This window comes from Amblyomma mixtum, chromosome 2 (genome assembly GCF_055824585.1).
Source record: "Amblyomma mixtum isolate Tamu chromosome 2, ASM5582458v1, whole genome shotgun sequence".
NCBI lineage: Eukaryota > Metazoa > Arthropoda > Arachnida > Ixodida > Ixodidae > Amblyomma > Amblyomma mixtum.
The window spans coordinates 229542763-229564496 of NC_143013.1; the positions used below are offsets into that span (position 1 = coordinate 229542763).

Here is a 21734-nt window from a genome sequence, read left to right on the forward strand (position 1 = left end):
ATGTGTGCCGCCTCGCATAGAAGACCTACGGAGGCAGTAATGGTGGTACGACAAATAATATCAATAACAATGCTGGTGACATCTATCACAGATGGCAGCTATCACTTTTGCCGACACGATCGCTGCTGCTTGCGGCGCCACTGCAAGCGTAGCGTCGGCGTCTGTTGGGTATTTTCTTTCGAAGACGTTTTAAAAACTGTGAAGCAACCTTATACAATAAATTCCCTGTATTTTATTAAAACAGAGAAGAGTACCCAGCCTTAGGTTGATGGGAACTCTGTCTGGCGCTGGTTTGGTTTGGTTTATGGGGCTTAACGTCCCAAAGCGACTAAGGCTATGAGAGACGCCGTAGTGGAGGGCTCCGGAAATTTCGACCACCTGGGGAAGTGAAGTGAAATAACTAGAAAAATAAGAATGGAGTGGAGTGCATTTTGCAGGTTCTCTCAGATCATGAGTGGCAGTTTACCGATATACCTCAAGAGAAAACAGCTTTATCTTACCGGTACTCGCCTATCGGGAAAAAACGTGGAGACTAGCGAAAAAGGTTCAGCTTAATTTAGGGACAACACAGCGAGCTATGGAAAGAAAAAAAATAAGTGTAACGTGAAGAGACCGGAATCGGGCAGAGTGGGTGAGGGAACGAACGAAGGTTAATGACATCCTAGTCGAAATCAAGAGGAAGAAATGGACCTGGAAAGAAATGGAAAGAAATGTAATGCGAAAAGAAGATAACCGCTGTTCCTAAGGGTAAAGGACATGGGAGAGGCCTTTGCCCTACAGTGGGCGTAGTCAAGTTGTTGTTGATGATGATGACTCTTGGGCGTAGTCATGTAATGCAGTATGTTCACTACAGGCGTCTACAATCTTAGCCGCAATGACAGACCACAGCGTAGCGCTACCATTTACACATACCTGACTTCGTTTGCGAACTTAAAGGGATACTGAGGCGGTTTTCGAATCATCTAACCTTCTAGGGTTTTGAAGTACTGTCATTGCTGATCTCGTCTGTGAAAATATTTTTTCGATTTTGGCTAAAACAGTGGCGCAATCACCAATTAAAAATGCGATGTTTAAATTTCCCGCGCCCCGCGCGAGCGCAGGAGACGGGAACAGCGGAGAGGGAAACCTCGTCCATGTCGGCCAGCGTGACGTCATGTTGAGGAGCCGGGGATGCTTCGGCGCACCCGAGCGCGCTTTCAGCGCGCGTTGTTTCTCGTGCTGCATGCGTTGTTCCTCATACTGCGTGCGTTGTGACGTACAAAGCGTGTCAGCCAACCTTGATAATCAGATTCAACAGGTACTCCTCTGCGTTCGTGTCCACGAACAACTACGGCCGCGACTGTGTCGCCTTCCACTGATTTCCGCAAGATCACAAGCTCGCAGCCCAAACGCTCGCTGCTGTGACGAAGAATTCAAGCCGACTAAGGCAAGCTACTCTGCTCGAAACACTTTCGTAAGAGCGGCTACAGGCAGAGCTTGTCCTAGTGTGATCTCTGGAGATTTCTGTCGAAAAGCCGCGGCTGAACCATGACACAGTTCCATTGATTTCCTCGCGCATAAGAGGCGTGTCACCATTCCGAAGAAGCGCCTCTTTTAAAAGTAGAAACATGCTCACTTAGCCCCTGAAGAAACCTTATAGAGGCTTAAGTATGTGTCGCTCTCCTCAGCTTAGGTGCGGCCAGACCACCTGAGACGTGCTCAGCAAGGCTCGGTTAGTGATTTTATACTCGGTTCGACGTGTCCAAGCAAGCAAGCAAGCAAGCAAGCAAGCAGAGCAAAGCACAATAAAGCAAAGCAAGCAAGCATCGAAGCTCTTCATATGCGGCATCTCGTTTAATCCTAGCTAAGCAATTAAAATGAAAGCGTTCGACGTTGATTTCGGATGCAAATTTATGAGAGAAATGAATGCCAACCGAGTTTTTGCAAAAAAACACCGCAACCTTACTCGGTTTCTTCATCAAGTTGTGGCAGCGGGCGAGTTGCAGCTATAGCTTGGCTTTTAAACAAACATATAGTTGGCAACTACTTCACTGAACCTAAACTGCAAATCTAGGAAGAGCGAACGTTTCCGAGGCAGCGATTAATATTTTCTGGCATCTGCTGAACGCGCCAGGAGTGAAGCGTATTTGTGCGCGTATTTGGCTTGGTTTCCAGCGCACCATGATTGCGTCACTATCTTGTGGTCACATGTCTCGCAGTGCTTGGCCACTGCGCTTCGCTAATTTTGACACCAACTTTGTGCTCCTTCATCGTTTCCTTGAAATACTTTCTTGCCCCAACCTGCAACGCCGGGTACTGAGAACAGGATTTTTTGTACACAGTGCTTTGGGCCTTTTCTTTAGGATGACGCTCTTCCGGGCGAGCCAGGAGGCGTCCGGTGGTGGTAATTGACTTGAGTATTGTTCGCACCCCTTCCTTTCCGAGAATACGAGCCGATGTTGTGCTGGCACCTTTTACGCAAGGTCTGCATCGCGTCTTTGACGCTGGCGTATGCTTGTGCTAGGCATAGAATTTTTTGCTTGTGTCTTTTTTGGTTTCAGGCGATACGTGGAATGAGCAAACTGTAGTATCCTATTCTTCGGTGGTCAGTAAAAAAAAATGCTCGCCGTATTCGCTTTTACAACGACACGGAAAGCTGCGATCTGCCCTCAACGCAGCGCCGGATCCGCATCGGCAGCTTCTCCAGTCCTCAACGTGACGTCACGACCTCTCTTGACCAATCACGGGCGGCGGCGCGCCGCGCGGCGTGCCCCGCGGCACAGGCCGCATATTTCGGCTAAAAAAGGCAATTCGTGCTTGTTTTTGCCTTATTTGGATGCGATATTCCAGTATACAGCATGAAAAACTATAGGATGCCGCTGCCAGCCCGATTTTCAGAAAAAGTGCTTCAGTCTCCCTTTAAGAACTCCTGTCTAAACCATGAGTACTACCCTCGTTACTGCCTCCATGCGGCAAGGTCTATCAGCATATGCCGGCATGTTTATATGCTCATCTCGGACAGTATTTTGCCCATTTGAAGATCACTAGCGCATAACCGGGGCCTAAAGTAGAGACTAATACCCGTGCCACACGCGCACAAGAAATGGCAGTAAATGCTTAAGGCCTTAAGTTTGTTAATGCCATTATTTCCGGAGTTGGTGCTACACGTCCACATTTAATGCCATTATCGGAAGTGACGATGGCGATAACGCTTGCAATGTAGTTAAAAGTTTCATCTGAATATAGACATTCTTAATGAGCACAGTATATCGGGAATGTTGTTCAAATGTAATGTAAAAACGATTTTCCAGAAAATACGGCTGTTCCTGCTTTACAAGTCGAAAAAGTAGGCATAAACTCGCATGTCAGCACATAAGTCGAGAGTACCTGTCAATAAGGCTGTTTAAAATGGCGCTCTTCGCATCGAAAATGCGGTATAGATGCCTCATCTGACTGAAAGTTAAGAATTAACCATTTCCTACTGGTTAGGAAGTTGTTACTAACAAAGCTGCATGCTTTTCTGCGTGTGGAATGGGAACGAGAGTACACGTTGCACGGGCGAATGAGTTGTGGCGAACTCAGTAGGTCGCGAATGGCAGTACGGCTAATGCCATTAAATTTATGCGTGTGGCACCGCATGAATGCCATTAAAACTTAAGGCAGTAAGCACTTAATGGCATTAAGTCTGTCCGTGTGGCACGGGTATTATCCCCTTTATTACCCCTGTGGCCTTAAATCAGCGAAAAAGGAAACGAACTCCGCCGCTAACCTTTCATGGAAACTGTTCGGTACTTTCTACTGGTCATAAATGGACGTTCAGGTCTGTAATAGCCTGTCATATAGTGGTTCGTAACGTGCGCTGGTCAAAACAAACGTTCCCCGCGCCTTGATATTCAAGAGTGTCGTGCTCTTTTTTCGTGGACCACCGGATTCGCGGTTGTCCTCGACCGAGCACTCACTTGATGAACTCTGGCCGATTCCACGTGAGCTTCTGCCATTCGCGCTCTGCCTCGGAAACCATGAGCTTGACGACGAGGATGACGTACGTGTCCTGGTACTCGGTCTGCAGTGAAAAGAACGCAACCGAACCGCTACAGGACATCCACTCGATGCTCTGTTTCTTCCTTTCTCAGGCGAACATGGACGGTACGGTAATTCTTTTCGGCCGACTCTATTCCACTGTCATCTTGAACTTCTCCGGCTAGTTGATGCCGACAATAATAATAGCGTCGCGGTGCCTTATGGAACGCCCAAGAACCGAAAATAAAAGAAAGCTAATGGAATAGTTATATTGTCCCGCTACTGCTGTTACGAGTTAAGTGCACTGTTTTAGTGCCACTGCCTCAGATGACCGTCTAGTGAGTCTTCCACATCGTCACAGCGCTGGGAGGTTTCGGGAGAAGGCTGCATGGGTTTGAAGAGCCTGAGCTTTTCACGGGAACGGGACGCGTAGTGTGCAGCATAGATTCTCTTCTCGATTTATTCTTCTTCTGCTCCACAATCGCCTATTACGACAGGGGTGTTATTGCTAGCCCCAGTATCAAAGAAAAAGAATTGAAAATATAATAACGAAATATGGCTCTTGCACGCAATGGGCTTGTGTCTGTAGTTTATGGGGTCTAACGCCCCAAATCGTTTAAGGCTATGAGGAACGCCGCAGCGAAGGTATCCGGGTAATTTCGACCCCATGGGGTTCTGTAACATGTACTGACATCGCACAGTGCACGAGCCTCTAGACGCTATCGAAATTCGACCGCCGCGGCAGGGATCGAAGCCACGTATTTCGCGTCAGAAGAATAGCACCGTAACCACTGAGTCACCACGGCTGCTGGGTTTCTTGGCGGCGTGCACTTGGCCTACGAAACCTTCTCTTACTAAAGCATGGCCAGGCGGTCTCCGTTTGAGATTAAATTCTGCTGAAGTTTTGGGCAGCCGAAAAGTAAAAAGCGAGGGCAGAGGTTAAGATTACCTGTTTAATTTAACGGGATCCAGATTTCTCAAGAACCTTAACTAAGAAGGACTGTCGGCTAGTTTTTGTGACATAAAGTTCAGGCATCGTCAACAAAGAACTGGACGAGAACACCGATACACGCAAAAGGCGAATAGAAGTCTCAGCCAGCAGCCGCGGTCATTCTGCTGTGCCTAGCTTAAAAAGCTGCTTCTCGATCTGAGCGGACATGATCATGCACCCAAGCAGTAGGAAAGCGCGAGTGCATTGTTGTCTCTTTCATTTTTCTAAGCATGCATCTTTTGGTTTGCTCGAAGAAATTAATAAATTCAAGTTCAGGTTTCAATTTAATGAGTAGATAATATTTTATTTTTATTTTATTTATTTATTTCATACTGCAGATCATCTTACAGATCCAAGCAGAACAAATACATATTAGATAACACAGATACACGGCCAACAAGTAAAATAAAAAGAAAAACTAAGAATAAAAAGGCATGCAGGATGACTATGCGCTTACATTTTATCGGTACATATGTGGCGACACACTCTGCGCATATTTCCGCGCAGCCTCCGCTCTGTTACCATCCGGCCCAGCGTAACACGGCTACGACTGCATTACCGATAAAACACGATGCCACTGCTGCGTCAGCCGAGGCATGCGTCGCCGACAGTGGCTACAAAAACAGGCTGCCCGGCTGGGAAGGGGGGCTTTTTCCTTCCGCTACCGAGACGAGCGTAGCGTCTGTATGCTCGTCCGCTGCCAGCACTAATCGAATAAAGTTGTTACGTTTTTATGTTGGGATTCGTCCTTCAGCAGAAACGACATCCCATATGTACATATACAGTAAAAATAGAGGTCCCATAGTGAAACACTATACTGGGACCTCTCGAACTAAGTGAACTAAATTTAAAAAATGGCAGCAGCAATAACATATCATTTGTACGCAGAATTAAAGGAGATGAAATGACACGCGAACACGCTCTGTCCACACGCGAACACGCTCTGTCCACAAGAAAGTATTAGCACTCATACTTACAAACGGCAGCTCAATCGACATCACCTAGAATAAATATGCAATGAAGTCGGTTAATGTACGTCCACGAGAGCAGTTTATCGACACTGCCAAATATTAACGCGCTTATTTGCTGCGAAGAAAGGAAGAACTATTCGTTGAATGATCAGTCCACTCTGATTGTGGCGTATAAGGTTCTGAAAAAGGCTCCACTTGTCGGCCAAGGGCAGATTTAAAATCAGGGGAACGGAAGGCAAGCGACCGCCCTTCTCTTCCTTTTTCGAGCGAGGAATTTTGTAATAGGGATGCAAACTGACCCAACATTTTTACGGCGGGAAATAAGTTCCAGAAAATGCTATGAACAAACAGGTTTGCCCTACTTCCTCCCAAGGACTTACCCATCCCCCGCTTACACGAAATCTCAAGACTCTAAAAGGTTCCCACGGCAGTGCCGTTTTTACCAGGGAAAGTGGCATATATAACTACGTGAAGTATTAACGAACAACGGAAGCAGTCATCGTAGATAACTCACGTCTTCCACCAGCTCCTCGTTCTGTTCGCCGACAACGAACTTCATGCGCTGCACCTGCACAGAAAGTGCGGCAGGAACAGATCTTATATCGATAAATTTGCTGTATAGCCTTCCTCAAAAGGCGCACTGGCCTGGATACATCGCGTAACGAAGGGGCGGAGCTGGGCCGCATCTACTGCCGTCAAGGCAGTGGCGTGTCCTACGGGACCTGACACGATGACCCTGATATATGGCACGAGGCGCAAGCAACGCGCTGACCACGAATTGCATTATAGAAATGCCAAAATCATGTGCGAAAGAGGATTTTTTTCGGCACGCCAGCAGTTCATGCCGCTCAAGGACCGCTGAAGAAAGGTACAGTTTCTTTTTAGAAATTAATGGGCACGTGAAACGGTATTGGATAATAATCGTGGGTTTTTTGTAAGGAGGCAAACTTTCTCTTGCCAACATCACTGGGCTCTGGAAGGCTGTAAAGACTACAGCAGTGCCGAGGACAGGAAGAAGGGAAGACTATATAAATTGTAGTACTCGTGCCATCACAACATAGTGGCACCAAGAGACGGCGCAAGTCGGCAGTATTCCCAGACAGGCAACTTCTCCGTACGAATTATACCTCAAAGTAACCAGCTTTAACTTTTTCTTAACCAGCCAAACGCTAGGTTATTATGCGCACGCCTGCGCATATGTGATCTCGAAAAATGCCTGCCCCCGCATGAAGCCGAAAGACTAAGAGAATGACGCGATGCCAGGGAACGCGGCTGCAGTGGACACGTGAAGTCCTTCGCGTTCGGAGATATTCGAGTTTAAAAAATATCTGCCTCTCCCGTAACCGAGAGTAGAGTAAGCATGAAATGTTACGGGCATAACACATTGGTTGTAGATAGTACTAGTCAAAATCTTGAAATGGGTCTAGTGTTCAACGCACCACACCACACCATACATACTGTGCACTGTATGTAATACAGTGCACAGTATGTATGGTATGCATACAGTGTACATACAGTGCACTGTATTACATACAGTACATACTGTGCACTGTAAACGATTTTGTCCATGTGGACGCAATCGTTTCCTGTGAGTGTCTGGGGAATCTCTTCCGCCCTGCCTCGTCAGCTGTATCCGGTTTCTGTCAGGCTCCATTGCTTGGCTTAAGCAGCTGTGACGGTGGTGGCATTGAAATGCAGGACGATGCAGAAACTTGATTTGGTTAATGGGGTTTAACGTCCCAAAGCGACTAAGGCTATGAGAGACGCCGTAGTGGAGGGCTCTGGAAATTTCGACCACCTGGGGTTCTTTAACGTGCACTGACATCGTACAGTACACGGGCCTCTAGAATTTCTCCTCCAAAGAAATTCTAGCCGCCGCGGCCGGGATCGAACCCGCGTCTTTTGGGTCAGCAGTCGAGCACCATAACCATTGAGCCACCGCGGCGGCGGACACGACCTGTCCTCGTACGCTTCTGCATACGAGGACACGACGAGACGCAGGCCTGACAAGAATGTATATGCAGCGCGTTCGAATACTCCGCGAGTGTGTATACATCTGCCTGCCAAAGGGGGAAACGTCATGAGCTGAAGGCCCAGCGGCCGGTCTTTTACATGCGTGTGTGGGACCGCGGCGCCATCCTTGGGGACGGCGCGGAAGCTGTTTTTTCGCCCAAAGCCCTCCTCGCCCTGGAGCTCCCCTCTTGCTCTAAGCGGCCCTCTCTTAGAGAATCGCGTTAAATCTCGTACGGTGCCCGGATGCTCTCGTTTCAGCTCCCGGATGTGTGGAATTCAGTGCCCGGATGTGTGGAATACAGTGCACGGATGTTGGCTCTCGGTCTCGGCGTGACGTCACCACACTGCCGACAACGCGAGCTAAAAGCATTTCATGCTTAAAAAAAATATGCCTCCCATTCCCTCATCTACCCCACCGCCAGAGGGATTAACACAAACACCAAAGGTATCGCTCTGGACCTTCGAGCTTGGCAGGTTTAAGTACGTCCCAGTGTAGTCTTGTCGCACTCTTGAGAACAAGGCTTTGACCTGTCCACGCGCTTCGCTTTTTCATTGCTCCTGCCTACGCGAACAAGGTATTTAATTCATGAGAGCTTTTCTTGTTGTTTTCTCACATGTTTACATGTCGTGCAGTTGACTTTATTGGTGTAAAGGGAACAAATACAAGAGCGAATAAAGTGTAATACGTAATACATAAAAGATAGAAGTAAAAATAATATAGCGTCATTCATATTTGTCGCGCATGCTATGCTGAAGATTACGCTTTGTGGCTATGTTTGTTATGTCAGGAATATGCGCACGCACGCACGCACGCACGCACACACACACACACACACACACACACAAACACACACTGCGAGGGGCACCTTGGATATGGCGTGCTGCCTCGTGGACAGAGTCATCCACTCGTTGTAGTCCAGGTTGTGGGCCATCGTGGCCTTGAGTTCCTCGCACATGCGCTCCACTTGTTTCTGAGAAAAGAAGAAAAGAGCGAACAGGAGGACATCGTTGAGGCTGTATGGCAACATTTACAAGCATTCCTGGCGACCGTAAAAATTTCTGGCGACCTACACACTTGGTGTTTTCTCGCCGAAGCAATGTCCCGTGCAGCTTGATGCATGGCCAATCCCTAATCAGTGCAAGTGGGACCTAGTAACACCAGTTTTTTTTTACTTGGAACGCAGAGGGGTCATGTAGCTATTGCTTCCGATTATTAGAGGGTTGGCGAAAAGTTTAATTTTGGTCCCTTAGTTGACCCCATTCCCAACCCCTCGGAGGAGCAGTGGGAGGCTTTTCTGCTCAGCGATGATCCTGACCGTCAGCACTGGCTGGTGGGGAGGGCCACCGCAGCAGCAGCAGCCAATGGACTACCGGACTAGGCGGCCCACCCACATGTTCTGAGAATATTGAACAAATAAAGATGTTTTTAATCAATCAATGGTCCCGCCGTGTCAGATTTTCCCGCGTGTTTCAGGTACACTAAGGAGTTTAGGCTATGATACAGGTGACGTCACCATTTATGCCAAAGTAAAAGTAACATATAAGCGACTGCTGCTATAAAAAGCTGTGTGTTCTGGGAAGAAAGAGCGGCGGCGCTCACCGCTGTTTCGCTTTTCACACGCGCGTTCGGGATTGGTTTGCGTGCGTGTGTGTGGGGACGGACGGACGGACGGACGGACGGACGGACGGACGGACGGACGGACGGACGGACGGACGGACGGACGGACGGACGGACGGACGGACGGACGGACGGACGGACGGACGGACGGACGGACGGACGGACGGACGGACGGACGGAAGGAAGGAAGGAAGGAAGGAAGGAAGGAAGGAAGGAAGGAAGGAAGGAAGGAAGGAAGGAAGGAAGGAAGGAAGGAAGGAAGGAAGGAAGGAAGGAAGGAAGGAAGGAAGGAAGGAAGGAAGGAAGGAAGGAAGGAAGGAAGGAAGGAAGGAAGGAAGGAAGGAAGGAAGGAAGGAAGGAAGGAAGGAAGGAAGGAAGGAAGGAAGGAAGGAAGGAAGGAAGGAAGGAAGGAAGGAAGGAAGGAAGGAAGGAAGGAAGGAAGGAAGGAAGGAAGGAAGGAAGGAAGGAAGGAAGGAAGGAAGGAAGGAAGGAAGGAAGGAAGGAAGGAAGGAAGGAAGGAAGGAAGGAAGGAAGGAAGGAAGGAAGGAAGGAAGGAAGGAAGGAAGGAAGGAAGGAAGGAAGGAAGGAAGGAAGGAAGGAAGGAAGGAAGGAAGGAAGGAAGGAAGGAAGGAAGGAAGGAAGGAAGGAAGGAAGGAAGGAAGGAAGGAAGGAAGGAAGGAAGGAAGGAAGGAAGGAAGGAAGGAAGGAAGGAAGGAAGGAAGGAAGGAAGGAAGGAAGGAAGGAAGGAAGGAAGGAAGGAAGGAAGGAAGGAAGGAAGGAAGGAAGGAAGGAAGGAAGGAAGGAAGGAAGGAAGGAAGGAAGGAAGGAAGGAAGGAAGGAAGGAAGGAAGGAAGGAAGGAAGGAAGGAAGGAAGGAAGGAAGGAAGGAAGGAAGGAAGGAAGGAAGGAAGGAAGGAAGGAAGGAAGGAAGGAAGGAAGGAAGGAAGGAAGGAAGGAAGGAAGGAAGGAAGGAAGGAAGGAAGGAAGGAAGGAAGGAAGGAAGGAAGGAAGGAAGGAAGGAAGGAAGGAAGGAAGGAAGGAAGGAAGGAAGGAAGGAAGGAAGGAAGGAAGGAAGGAAGGAAGGAAGGAAGGAAGGAAGGAAGGAAGGAAGGAAGGAAGGAAGGAAGGAAGGAAGGAAGGAAGGAAGGAAGGAAGGAAGGAAGGAAGGAAGGAAGGAAGGAAGGAAGGAAGGAAGGAAGGAAGGAAGGAAGGAAGGAAGGAAGGAAGGAAGGAAGGAAGGAAGGAAGGAAGGAAGGAAGGAAGGAAGGAAGGAAGGAAGGAAGGAAGGAAGGAAGGAAGGAAGGAAGGAAGGAAGGAAGGAAGGAAGGAAGGAAGGAAGGAAGGAAGGAAGGAAGGAAGGAAGGAAGGAAGGAAGGAAGGAAGGAAGGAAGGAAGGAAGGAAGGAAGGAAGGAGCGTCCCCTTTGAAACGGGGTGGTGTCAGTTGCCACCATGCTCGGATGTCTTTTCTTTGTTTAACTGTGCTGTAAGTTCTTATTAAAAGTCATCATTTTCTTTAAATACGTTTTCCCGCACTTCTGACCTTATGTCACCTCTCTGCTCTTCAACCACCAATCCCCCAATCGCTTTTTGCTAACTTCCACTGTAGATTTATTTACATGACCATTGTTATCTTTAAACCCTAGGGCCTCAGGAAGAGCGACTGTGCCTGCATCGACATCCGGATGGACACCGTCACATTTGAGCGTGACGTGTTCAATTGTTTCCCCAGATCTACCAAACACTGCACGTCTGTCATCATCTTCGTTTAATTTTTTTTTGTAGCTGCGCGTTCTAAGACACCCTCATCTAGATTCAAAGCGTAGGGCACTGCATCTTGAGTTATCATAGAAAATTTCTTTCCTGATCTGCCTTTTTCAGTATCGATATAGTTCTACACTATGCTTTTTTTTCATTTAATTAATCTAACTTTTAACTTCCGCGTTTTTAACCTGTCGTTTAATGCTCTTTCTTTCTCCGTCCTCATGACCGGCATTCTTACCGGTTAGTTTTCTAGTTCTTTTCCGCCACTGTGAGTCAACGCTCTTTCTGTATAAATATTTAAATTATTCGCGCAGTCGGGCGCCACCTGTGGGCTCCCAGGGGGGACCAACCTGGGCGCTGCGCAGCGACGTGGACTCGTTCCGCAGCAGCCACCCGACAGCGTGGGGCAGCGTGGCGAGCAGGTCGTGCAGGCAGTGCTCGGCCCGAGGCGCGTTCGAGGCGAGCCCGATGCGGCGCAGGAACTCCTGCCGGATGTCCAGGAACAGCTGACTCGTGTACGGACCCAGCTCTAGGATGACGCGCCACGTCATGTAGTTGATCAGGTGCCGCCTGCATTGTGGACATTATGAAGAAGCCTTCCAGAACAACAGTGACAGCCACTGATTCTGAACGTTAGATTCACATTAGGAGTACTATATACCTTCGATATTTCGTCTCGCTGGCTGCCGATATGGCTACTGCGCGAGGATAGGACAGTGACAAATTGATAATTGCAGCGCTTGCAATTTACAGTTAAACTGACAGTCAGTGGACACTAGACAACCCGAAACAAGATCTTGAGTCCTAGGCAGTAGCTCTCTCCCCCCCCTCCCTCTCCTTTATTTTATTTTGTACCTAATGTCACACTAGTATAATAAAGTGTTCTTTAAATCCGGCACACGATTGCATTCATACTATTATCTACTTGCATTTGTATCTACAGCCTTTGTCAAAAGTTTGGAGCCTAGGGGGTTTGCTTCTGAGTCACACTGTATGGTTCGATCGTAATGCATCTCCAGCGCTCCAAATTTCCTGAAGGTAAGATGATTTCTGGCCCTGCCTCCTCCAATGGGTAGGGCTGCCACGAATGCTTCAGGAGTCCCACTACAAGGCTTAGAAGCAAACCCCCTGGGCTCTAAACTTTTGACAAAGACTGTACTTCGCCTGTGGTAGCGATAACGGTCCTGTGCTTTAGAGCTAACCTCTCGGTGCCTACATTCCGTTTTGTGCAGCCTATTTGAACCTCGATAGTCATGTGTTGAAGTTAGCATCAGCCTTGGAGCATAATGAGCAGATATACGCTGTTCGCACCGGATGACGGGCTGGTGGAACAGGTGCGACAAGTACTGCAGGTACTCTTTGCTCCAAAGCACCACCTCCGGGGCGGCCCGGTGCCCGCCGGTCACACGTTCGGTCACCTTGGCGATGATCTCAGTGAACGGCGTCTGCGAATTAAAATGTCGCAAGGGCTTTGGTGGATTGGGCATAGCCGCAAATTGAGCATTGTTGGACACATCGTGCTTTCAAGTGCCAGACACTCAGCGTCTCATATCCAACAGTTCTGAACAAAAGAATTTCGGAACGGGAAAGAGTTTATGGATGCAATTTTGTCATATATTGTAAGATCTCATTATATCAATCAATATAAGCGCAGATCTCCCGTCGACAGGCTTGCATTTGATTTGCTATTAACGTTTTTGCAGTCGTCAAAAGTGTTCCCCATTGATTTTCTATGGCAGTCTCAACTGCTCAGTGCGAGTGATAGAAACACTACGCAAGAATGATTTTCCTATCAGAAGATTAGACCATTATCTTCAATATCCCCATATCAGTACATTACAGTTTTTCAATATGCGGAGTTTTTGTCAAAGTAAGTTGGACAATATATTAGAGACGACAAAATGAACGTGCGTAAGGAGTGCCGTCTTTACTACATGTCGCAATAAAACTGCACGCGTGAGTAAAAATTCTTTGCCGTTCCTTTCTTCCTCGTTCTCATTCTGTCATCTCTATCTTCCTACGGGCAAAAACAAAAATTGTTACATTAACAAGCTGAACTGAATGTTGCCTTTATTATACAGTCATCACTGAAGGGTTAACGCGGGCAATTTACGAATGTACATCTCTTATGGTTTCCAGCAATTAAACTAGCGCAGATAACCGGTTTGTAGTATTGTTTATGTAGGCCACCTCAACCAAATTAGTCAGGCTCTTGTAGTCTCCTACAAACACTTCTGTGAAAGGAAAAATAAAGCGGGGAAGTTACAAGCGTCAACAGGAGGTGTTTTGTTTTCTTCCCGTTCGGACCAATTTTCCCACAGTATTAGGTACCTTTAGCATAGCACGTGCGACTACCGCCACCTCTTACCGCATACCGTGCCCCTCCACTGCGTACGCACTGATTGGTCCCTACGCGACAGGCGGGCACGCTGCTGACGAGAGCGTTGCGCCATCTGGCGCCCTCAAGGCGATCTGCGAATGCGCAGTGGTGGGGCGCGGTACGCGGTATCGGTAGCCGTACGCGCTATGCTTAGGCATGCAGGAATAAAGATAGCCTGGAAGCCTCGCGATAAAAATTAAAAGGGAAAAAGTCGGTCCCCCCCCGTGATCACGCCACGTGATAGCGTGCAGTGATATCTTGCCTCGCTGGGCGCGCGCATGCGCAGACCAGCGCGGCAAACTCATTGTAAATCAACCTCCTTGGTGTAGACTCCCGCGCCACGGGCACCGCGTAGTCGCAGACATGCGCACTAAAGCATACCGACAGCAAAACATTAGGGACTGAGTGGGAAAGCGGAAAACGGGGGAGGGAGCGGCTTCACGAGCACTTGGCTTGCAAAGGCTGATCGCTTGCGTCGCGCTCCCTCAGCTTTTTTTTCCCTCCATGGCTGTAAGTATCGATTGAAATGAAAAATTCTGCCTTACTTTGACACGACACACATTTCCTTACGTTGCATCGCGAATCAGAGCTGTGCAGACCGTGTAGACTAATGGGGGCTGGAGTGCAGGAGCATTAGGACATATACTTGCCATGACTGTCTCGTTCAAGGCCGCGTGCTCAGTGACGACTCCGCTCCACAGAAAGGACTTCTCGCTGTAGACCGCCTCGACAGTCTGCAAGCAACCAGCCGAGTCGTTTGTGCACCGGTCTCCGGTAAGATAAGCTTGCATTTCGCCGGCTTTTCGCTGATAACTTTGTACTTTCCTGATATTGCCTGATAATTTTGTACTTTAACGACAGAGAATTGTACAGCAGCAGACACGTTAGAGTGCAGTGTTTGTAACAGAGGACTCCCTCAAGCTGGCATGTGCAGCTGTCCTGCAGTAAATACTTTCTTAAACTACAACTGGGCCTCAATGCCTCGCTGCAAACGCTACCACATGCGCAGATTCCATTCTTGCGCAACAGGACGTTAGTGCCCCAGAAACCCTCTGGAGTCCTGAAACCAGGACGCTAGTGGCCCAAGGTACCCTGTGCAGTCACTCAAATGACGTCGACGTACCATGGCCAGGTTCTCCTCGAACTCAACGATCTCCCTGGCAACGGTGGAGAGGCGCACGTCGGTGCGGAAGAAGCGCGCCACGAGCACGATGAAGTCGTGGTAGTGGTCCAGCACCGACGCCTTGGCCGAGTACTCGAAGCGCAGCAGGCCCTCGGGCAGACCGAACCGGGGGCTGTCGATCTGCGATGCCCCGCAGTAACCCTCGCTGTATTTCAGTGCACGTTTTCTTTCATGACAACTTTGAAGCGTATAGATACTGCTTGCCTAATGCCTTTCAAAAATGCTCCAGAATTTGCTCGGGCTCTCGAGCAGATTAGTGACTGTTGGCACTTGGTTCATTAATTTACGGGGAACTCCTAATTCGTCTACTTCTCATTCGCTAATGAAAGGCTGTAATGCATTCACGTGTCATGACCAGAGGTGTCGCTAGGGGGCGTGCGGACCGCATCGGGTGCAGCTGTGAGATGCGGTGCAAATGCAGCGTGCAGAAGAGCGGTGTTTGCGGTGACCATGCCAGCGCCGCTGACGAGAGCCTTCGTGTTTGAAAATGTACGTGGCGGCGGTAATGCGCTGGGTTCTCATCCTCCCGCCATTTGCAATCAGAACGTTCCTAAATACATCCATACGAGCTATTGCTACGCTTTGGATGCAGGCGTTTTTAGATGCTCACGCAAGTTTCCATTTCACTGCCAATTCATTTTTCTTAAAGTATACTGTCTTAATCTAGACAGAATTAGGTTCGCTAACAAAAATTTTGTCGTGTTTGTTTCTCATTTAGTGCTCTTTTTTTTAGATCACAGTCGCTTGCTTTTGGTGTTCCACTGTCTTGCTTTTGTGATCCACTGTCGCCACTGCAACGGCGGCCAACGCCGAAAAGGGTAGTGCGGGCATGCAAAATGGCGTACCAATATCACGGCACTTAGTCAACGTCTCGATGGCGTGAAAACGGCTGTGAGTAACAGCTCCGTATTTCTCTTGTGCCATTCGGCTAGATGAAACCCTTGTCTCGACAGCGTTTACATATGCTTCTCTGCTCGGAACGAGTTGAGTCAACCTATTCCTGCCGGCAATCGGGTCGACTCCGCCAGTCCTGACGGAGCACGACAAGCTAGCGTTTACATATACCCGAAAGGCAAATTTCAGGCCGACTTGTCCACTCGAACCAACCGGCGAAATAACATCGCCCCCAACGCCGGATAGTGTTGGGCAACATGGCGGCGCCTGGTGAAGCAGGGGCCGCTTGACTCACTATCAACGATTCGCCATCGCCGCTTCACTCTGTGTCTCGCGCTGGCTGCAAATTATCCTTTCATAAGTTGCGAGCTGTATGCATGTCTCATATACATGCAAATAGTAAAATAACACTCAGAATGACTCTACAAATTGAATGATACCACTTTTAATTCCGTTTCGTCCATTGGTTTTGTAAATAAAATGAGTACGCATTTGAACCAATGACTTCGTAAAAAGACCTAAAATTCGGTACGCATCCTTATCTCTGGCTACAACCCGTGGCTATTGCGATAAGCCCTGAAAGATTACAAGGGCAAGGCCGCGTGAAATGACGTTAAATGTTAGCGATGCAGCCGCCCTCTAGTACAACGTCTGGACCCACCGGGAGGTCAGCATCGCCCTTTGCCTTTTTGTGTCTTCCTTAGACGAAATACATGTGTACATCGAGTATACATATGTACACTATCGGTATGGAAAGAAACGCGAACACCTCGGCGCTTACGCGCTCCGCTGTTCTAATTTCTTTTCATCGCGCTTTTACCTGGTGGAAAGAAAAAGACGTTAGAGTCGCCCTAGAATGCATCATGGACTACTCTAGCGTCTTTTTTCTACCACCGAAATAAACGCGCGATGAAAAGAAATGCGAACAGCGGAGCGCTGAGGCTCCGTTTTGTTCGCGTTTCTTTCCATCGCCCCTGTAGGTTCCAACGAGCAACTCTAGTATAGTGTGCATTGCAGAGGGCATACGGCGCTTACGTTGAGCACGAAGTGTGACCGGTTCCTCAGGCTCCTCTGCACGCGCAGCGAGACGAACACGTCGAGGCGCAGGCGCAGCAGGAGCCTCAGCAGGATGCGCGGGGCGTTGTAATCCTCGCCGTACACGTCCAGCAGGGGCCAGTAGCGCACCGACAGGTTGCTCAGCACGTCGCGCAGGGGCTCCAGACCCACGGAGTTGCGGAGAGCTGCGCATTAGATGAAGTTCCATTGGGCGTATGTAGGAATATGTCTGCTGCGAATTCCGGCTCGGACCTTCATGGGCAGCCTGTTTGTCGGGAGGAGGCAGTGCTGTCTTAACCACGAACGACGAAACGGACTTACTTAGGCAAACAAAAAAATTGAGGGGACACTTAAACTACGCCTAACGCGAAATCGTATTGGGTTAATTCCTTCATATGTACAAGGTCATTCTCTGCTTTACGTTCATAGATCCCTAGTAGTCCTCATACTCTTGTCTCAGTGGTGCAGAGGTTAAGCGCTGAGCCAGTGCCCTGCGATGGCAGGTGTTCCCAGCGGTGGGTCTTCAGCGGCCCAGGTTGCTCTTCCCGAGCGGCCAATCATTAATTTAACGGCCACCTGCTATGGTGGGAAGTTTGCTCACCATCCGGTGGGCAGGTTGTGAAGATGCCGCAAGGTCACGTGACCTAGGTGGCGCCACCTGCCTCCTATGTTGTTCTCTGGGCACCACTTGCCAGAGTCATGCTCGTGATTTCTCGCTCACAATGACGCAAACGCTGACACCGGATTTTCTGGAGAACGGGGCCTTTAACACTGTAGCATTAAAAATGCAGCTGTGAAAAACTGCGAGTATACCTGTGAGATATCAAGGATGATTTTTTTTCTAGAGTAGGGAAGGGTGGAAGGGGTTGGAAATAAAAGAAGCTGTAACTGTGTCACTTTCGGAGGACACTTCTACCGCACCGTCACCGTATCAGTTGGTAAAAGGTTGCAAGACTTCGGCATCAATAACCGAACGGTTACTGATGCCAAGTTAGTTCTGTCACAGTCGCTAATGGTCTTGAAGCGTTTTTACTATGGTGCATGCGATAAATCGAACGTGAAATGCAAGATATCGTGATTGCTCAGGCCGGCCATATGTATTGCGTGTGACATAGTATCTTCAGATGAAGTTATTAGTACAGGATGTAGACAGGCAGAGAAGCTACATACTAAAGGAACCGCCTTTTCAATAATGGGTCCGCGAGCCATGGTCTCGCCTGACGAGTGACAAATGCAGTCTTATAAAAACACCGGTCTATTCCGGATACACAAAAGGCACTTTGCAAAGACATTACGTTGGAGGACAACATTACAATTTTCATATATATGCATATTTTAATCTCTTCGTGCCTAATGGACCATGCAACCATTCTCACAGCAAGCTAACAATTTAAAATTTAAAGAAGGAATATGAGCTCTTCATGCATCTTTTAAAAAGATAAACGAAGGCACGAACAGGAATCAAAGAGCAGAAGTTGTAATGGCGAAGCGGCAACACAGGGAATTGAGGGCCGATTATATGGGAGGGACTAATTTGGGCTCGTGGACACTGGCAGCTTGAAGAACGCTAGCGTATTTTACTATTATGAATTTCAGTGCCCTTCACATTATACAAAGGCTACCGCACAATCCAGAATGTGTTTCTTCGCATAGTAGACTTCTGAATAAAGTCGTCCGCGATGTCACTGAGATTTATTTTGCGGGCGAGCTCTTCGTGCCCATGGAGAAGAGCTATGTGATTTAATCCAGCTTGTCCCATTATTCTCCTGAGATACGTATTGATGCGACGGAGGCACGAAAACGGTCTCTCAGATGTTCATGACGTGACTGGAATAGTCAAAGCAATTTTTACATCGTTAATTTTTTAACCATTATAATTAGGGTCCTTAATTACTGAAAGGCGTGTAGCCTACCGTAAGTATTATCCATATCAATTTCTAGAATTTCGAAAACGCTCTTACGTTCAGCGCTTTGGCCCAACAATTTTTGCCTACATTGCGCCAAAACACACGCGCTTTGGAGAAGCTTGCAGGCAAAGCAACTTCTCCAGTGTGCGCAACTCGTCGAAAAAGCCAAAATTTGTTGGACCGCAGCCCCTTGGGTAAGCGCGTTTTCAAAATTATAGAAATTGATATGGATATTAATTACGGTAGACTGCACACCTCTAAATTTTTAGAGCCTAAGAGCAATAGTTAGAAAGTTAACTATTAATTATTAGTCAACCATCCGGCTACTTCGCCCACCTTAGCTGTACTTCACCGCAGAAAATGCTGTGCCCAAAAAACCACTGTTCTAATTCAAAAATCCTATTTTTTAAAATTGTGTAAACTCTTAGGTGAAGCACCCTGTATGTAGGTTACGCTGTGAATTCTCCTTGCAGGAGTAGTTTTTTCTTTCTTTTTTTTTGGGGGGGGGGGGGGGGGGAATGGTTCGTTAGACATTCGTATGCATGGATCGCCACTAGGAATTCACCTACACGTAGTGAAAATTTTTAATTAATTTTTTCTCACATCAGGTTTTCACAGTCGAACGCAGGCTATCAGGTACGAGATAACTTGAGGTCAAGTGACAGACATGCGAAGAATAGCGATATAATTAAGAAACGTAAAAGTCTGGGCAAGTTGATGACACATGCTTTGTGAAGACTGGCGCAACAGAATTTGACAAAGACGAGAAGAGATGCACACGACCGCCTTGTGGATATCCTCTTTTCGTCCGGTTTGGAGTGCATTAAAATGAAGAAGTGTACGATTATAATAGAATGAATAACACGACGAGGCAGAGATTTTAATGTAAATATTGCATGCTTCACTTGACCTCACGTGACTTTAACTTGACCTTACTTGACCTCACGTCTCCAGCCACCGCTGGACTGTCGAAACCTGGACCAAAACAACCCGAGGAAGGGTGATTGTTTGGGCAAGTGGGTAATTCACATGAGGTTTCATAGCGCGAATAGGAGGGAGAAAAAAAATCAATTTTATATCCCCTACCAGTCGTTGCCCCACTACTAAGCGGAAATTGATGTTTACTAATGCCTTGCGCATCTTTCCAACCAGCATTTAGTGTCTTACTCCTTGCCCACACAGGTGCCCACAGGCACAGCTGCTGTTGTCATGGTGACTCACTCCAGTTAGTGCACGACTCGTAGAACTGAACCACCGTCTCCTGCACGGGTGCCAGCCTGGAGCCTTCGTTGCGCTCCTTCACCAAGTTGTTCACGGTGCCTGAAGAAAAAGCAAAGGCGGGAAAATTAAGGCACGTAATTTATTTGACACTGCGGCGACCACTGTTTTATGATGTTGCATGGCATATTCCTCGCGCACGTGGACATCTGCTGCTTACCGGTCATCTTTGTGGCCTGTGTTATTCCACCGAAATCGGACTAGCGAAAGTCTCTAGTTTTCATTTTTCATTTTTCTTTTTTATTTTTTTTTTACAAATAGTGCTGGGAAGGCAACCCGCGGAGGAGTGTTCCACGAAAGCTTCCACTTCACGCCGGCCAGACGAGCGGCAGGTTCTTCTTTCTCGTCCTTTAAAACTCTACCGGCTATATAGCAACGCTGAGGTACGGTGCTATTGCACTCATGACCATACTAACATGACACCCTAACCCCTGCTCTCCAACAGGAGGTTGAACGAGTGGTCTCCGCATTGCAGCCTTCCATCGTTTTCCTCCGCTTGGTCCCTGGGCATTCAGGGATTGACGGCAATGAGCTGGCCCATCAGCTCGCCCGCTACACACTTTTTCGGGCACCGTTGATCCCCTGGCTCAAGCCCTCGGAGGACGGTGGGAGACTCACCCTTCGCCGCACCATAAAAGAGGTCTACCTCGAGCTCCGCCTCGACGAACGCCTTTACTCCCCCCCCCCCCCCCTTACATCACTCACGGGGCCAGAGGCTCGCCTTCTTCGGCACATCCAAATGAATGCAGTCATCCCCTGTCTCGCCTCTTTCTCTGTCGCTATCGATCGGACCCTTCCTGCCTAACTGCCCCTGTATATCTATGCGGACCTGGCCCATTGCCTCTTCTATTGACCGGCTGCTCAGCAGTCGGGTTCCTACTAGGGGTGGGCGAATATCAAATTTTACGAATACGAATCGGATACGAATACTTGGTTCCGAATATCGAATCGAATATCGAATAATCAAGGACAGACGCATTTAACCATTACAAAACACTTATTTTAGCACCCAAGATCATCACAGTTCAACTATCAATGATTAAATGAGCACAAAAGGTGTGTGTGGCCGCACAAAAAGTATCAGTGTCGAACATTACTCTTAGAAGAGTGGAAATATCAGAAAAGATGGCTAGTACACAGCATTGATTAAGGCTAGCTTGCCATAAGCACGAAAGCGCGTTGCTGGGATGAACATAAAAGGTTATCGTAAAGGAAAACCAGCTGCTCCACATGGTCAGGCAGAAGTCGTTCCCTTCTAGCTGAAACGACTTCTCCATCCACAGAAAACGCCCTCTCACTTGGCACTGAACTGGCACGTACTGCGAGGTATTTCGTGCACAGCTGTGACTATAGCAGCTTCGCAGGTATACCCACAAAGAAACTCACCAGCGCAGTCAGCTACGTCATGGACCAACGTTACGCATTGCTCTGGGCGCCGCCATGTTGTTATTTCTCTGTCGATAAGACTTGCGGACCGAAATGAACACCAGTGCTCGCAATAGAATATTCGGCTAGATACTAATATTCGAGTCGGATCGAATATTCGAAACAACACGAATACTTGGATTTCGAATCGAATACGAATACTAAAAATATAATATTCGAAATCTATTCGAAAATTTCGAATATTCGCACACCCCTAGTTCCTACCCCCCATCATCTTTATCCATCACCCCCTGGCTC

The 21734-nt window shown here is 48.2% G+C and overlaps 1 protein-coding gene across 1 annotated transcript in view; it reads right to left on the reverse strand.

The window, feature by feature from the left end:
* Positions 1-21734, reverse strand: part of LOC149362861 (membrane metallo-endopeptidase-like 1) — a 45813-nt gene that overhangs the window by 15490 nt on the left and 8589 nt on the right. The window contains exons 2-10 of the mRNA XM_089569833.1: positions 19995-20093; positions 16846-17051; positions 14857-15036; positions 14384-14467; positions 12665-12798; positions 11704-11923; positions 8841-8945; positions 6476-6529; positions 3939-4042 (exon numbers count right to left, since the gene is read on the reverse strand). Of these exons, the coding sequence (XP_089425959.1) occupies positions 3939-4042; positions 6476-6529; positions 8841-8945; positions 11704-11923; positions 12665-12798; positions 14384-14467; positions 14857-15036; positions 16846-17051; positions 19995-20093 (1186 nt within the window). The remainder of the gene's footprint in view (positions 1-3938; positions 4043-6475; positions 6530-8840; positions 8946-11703; positions 11924-12664; positions 12799-14383; positions 14468-14856; positions 15037-16845; positions 17052-19994; positions 20094-21734) is intronic.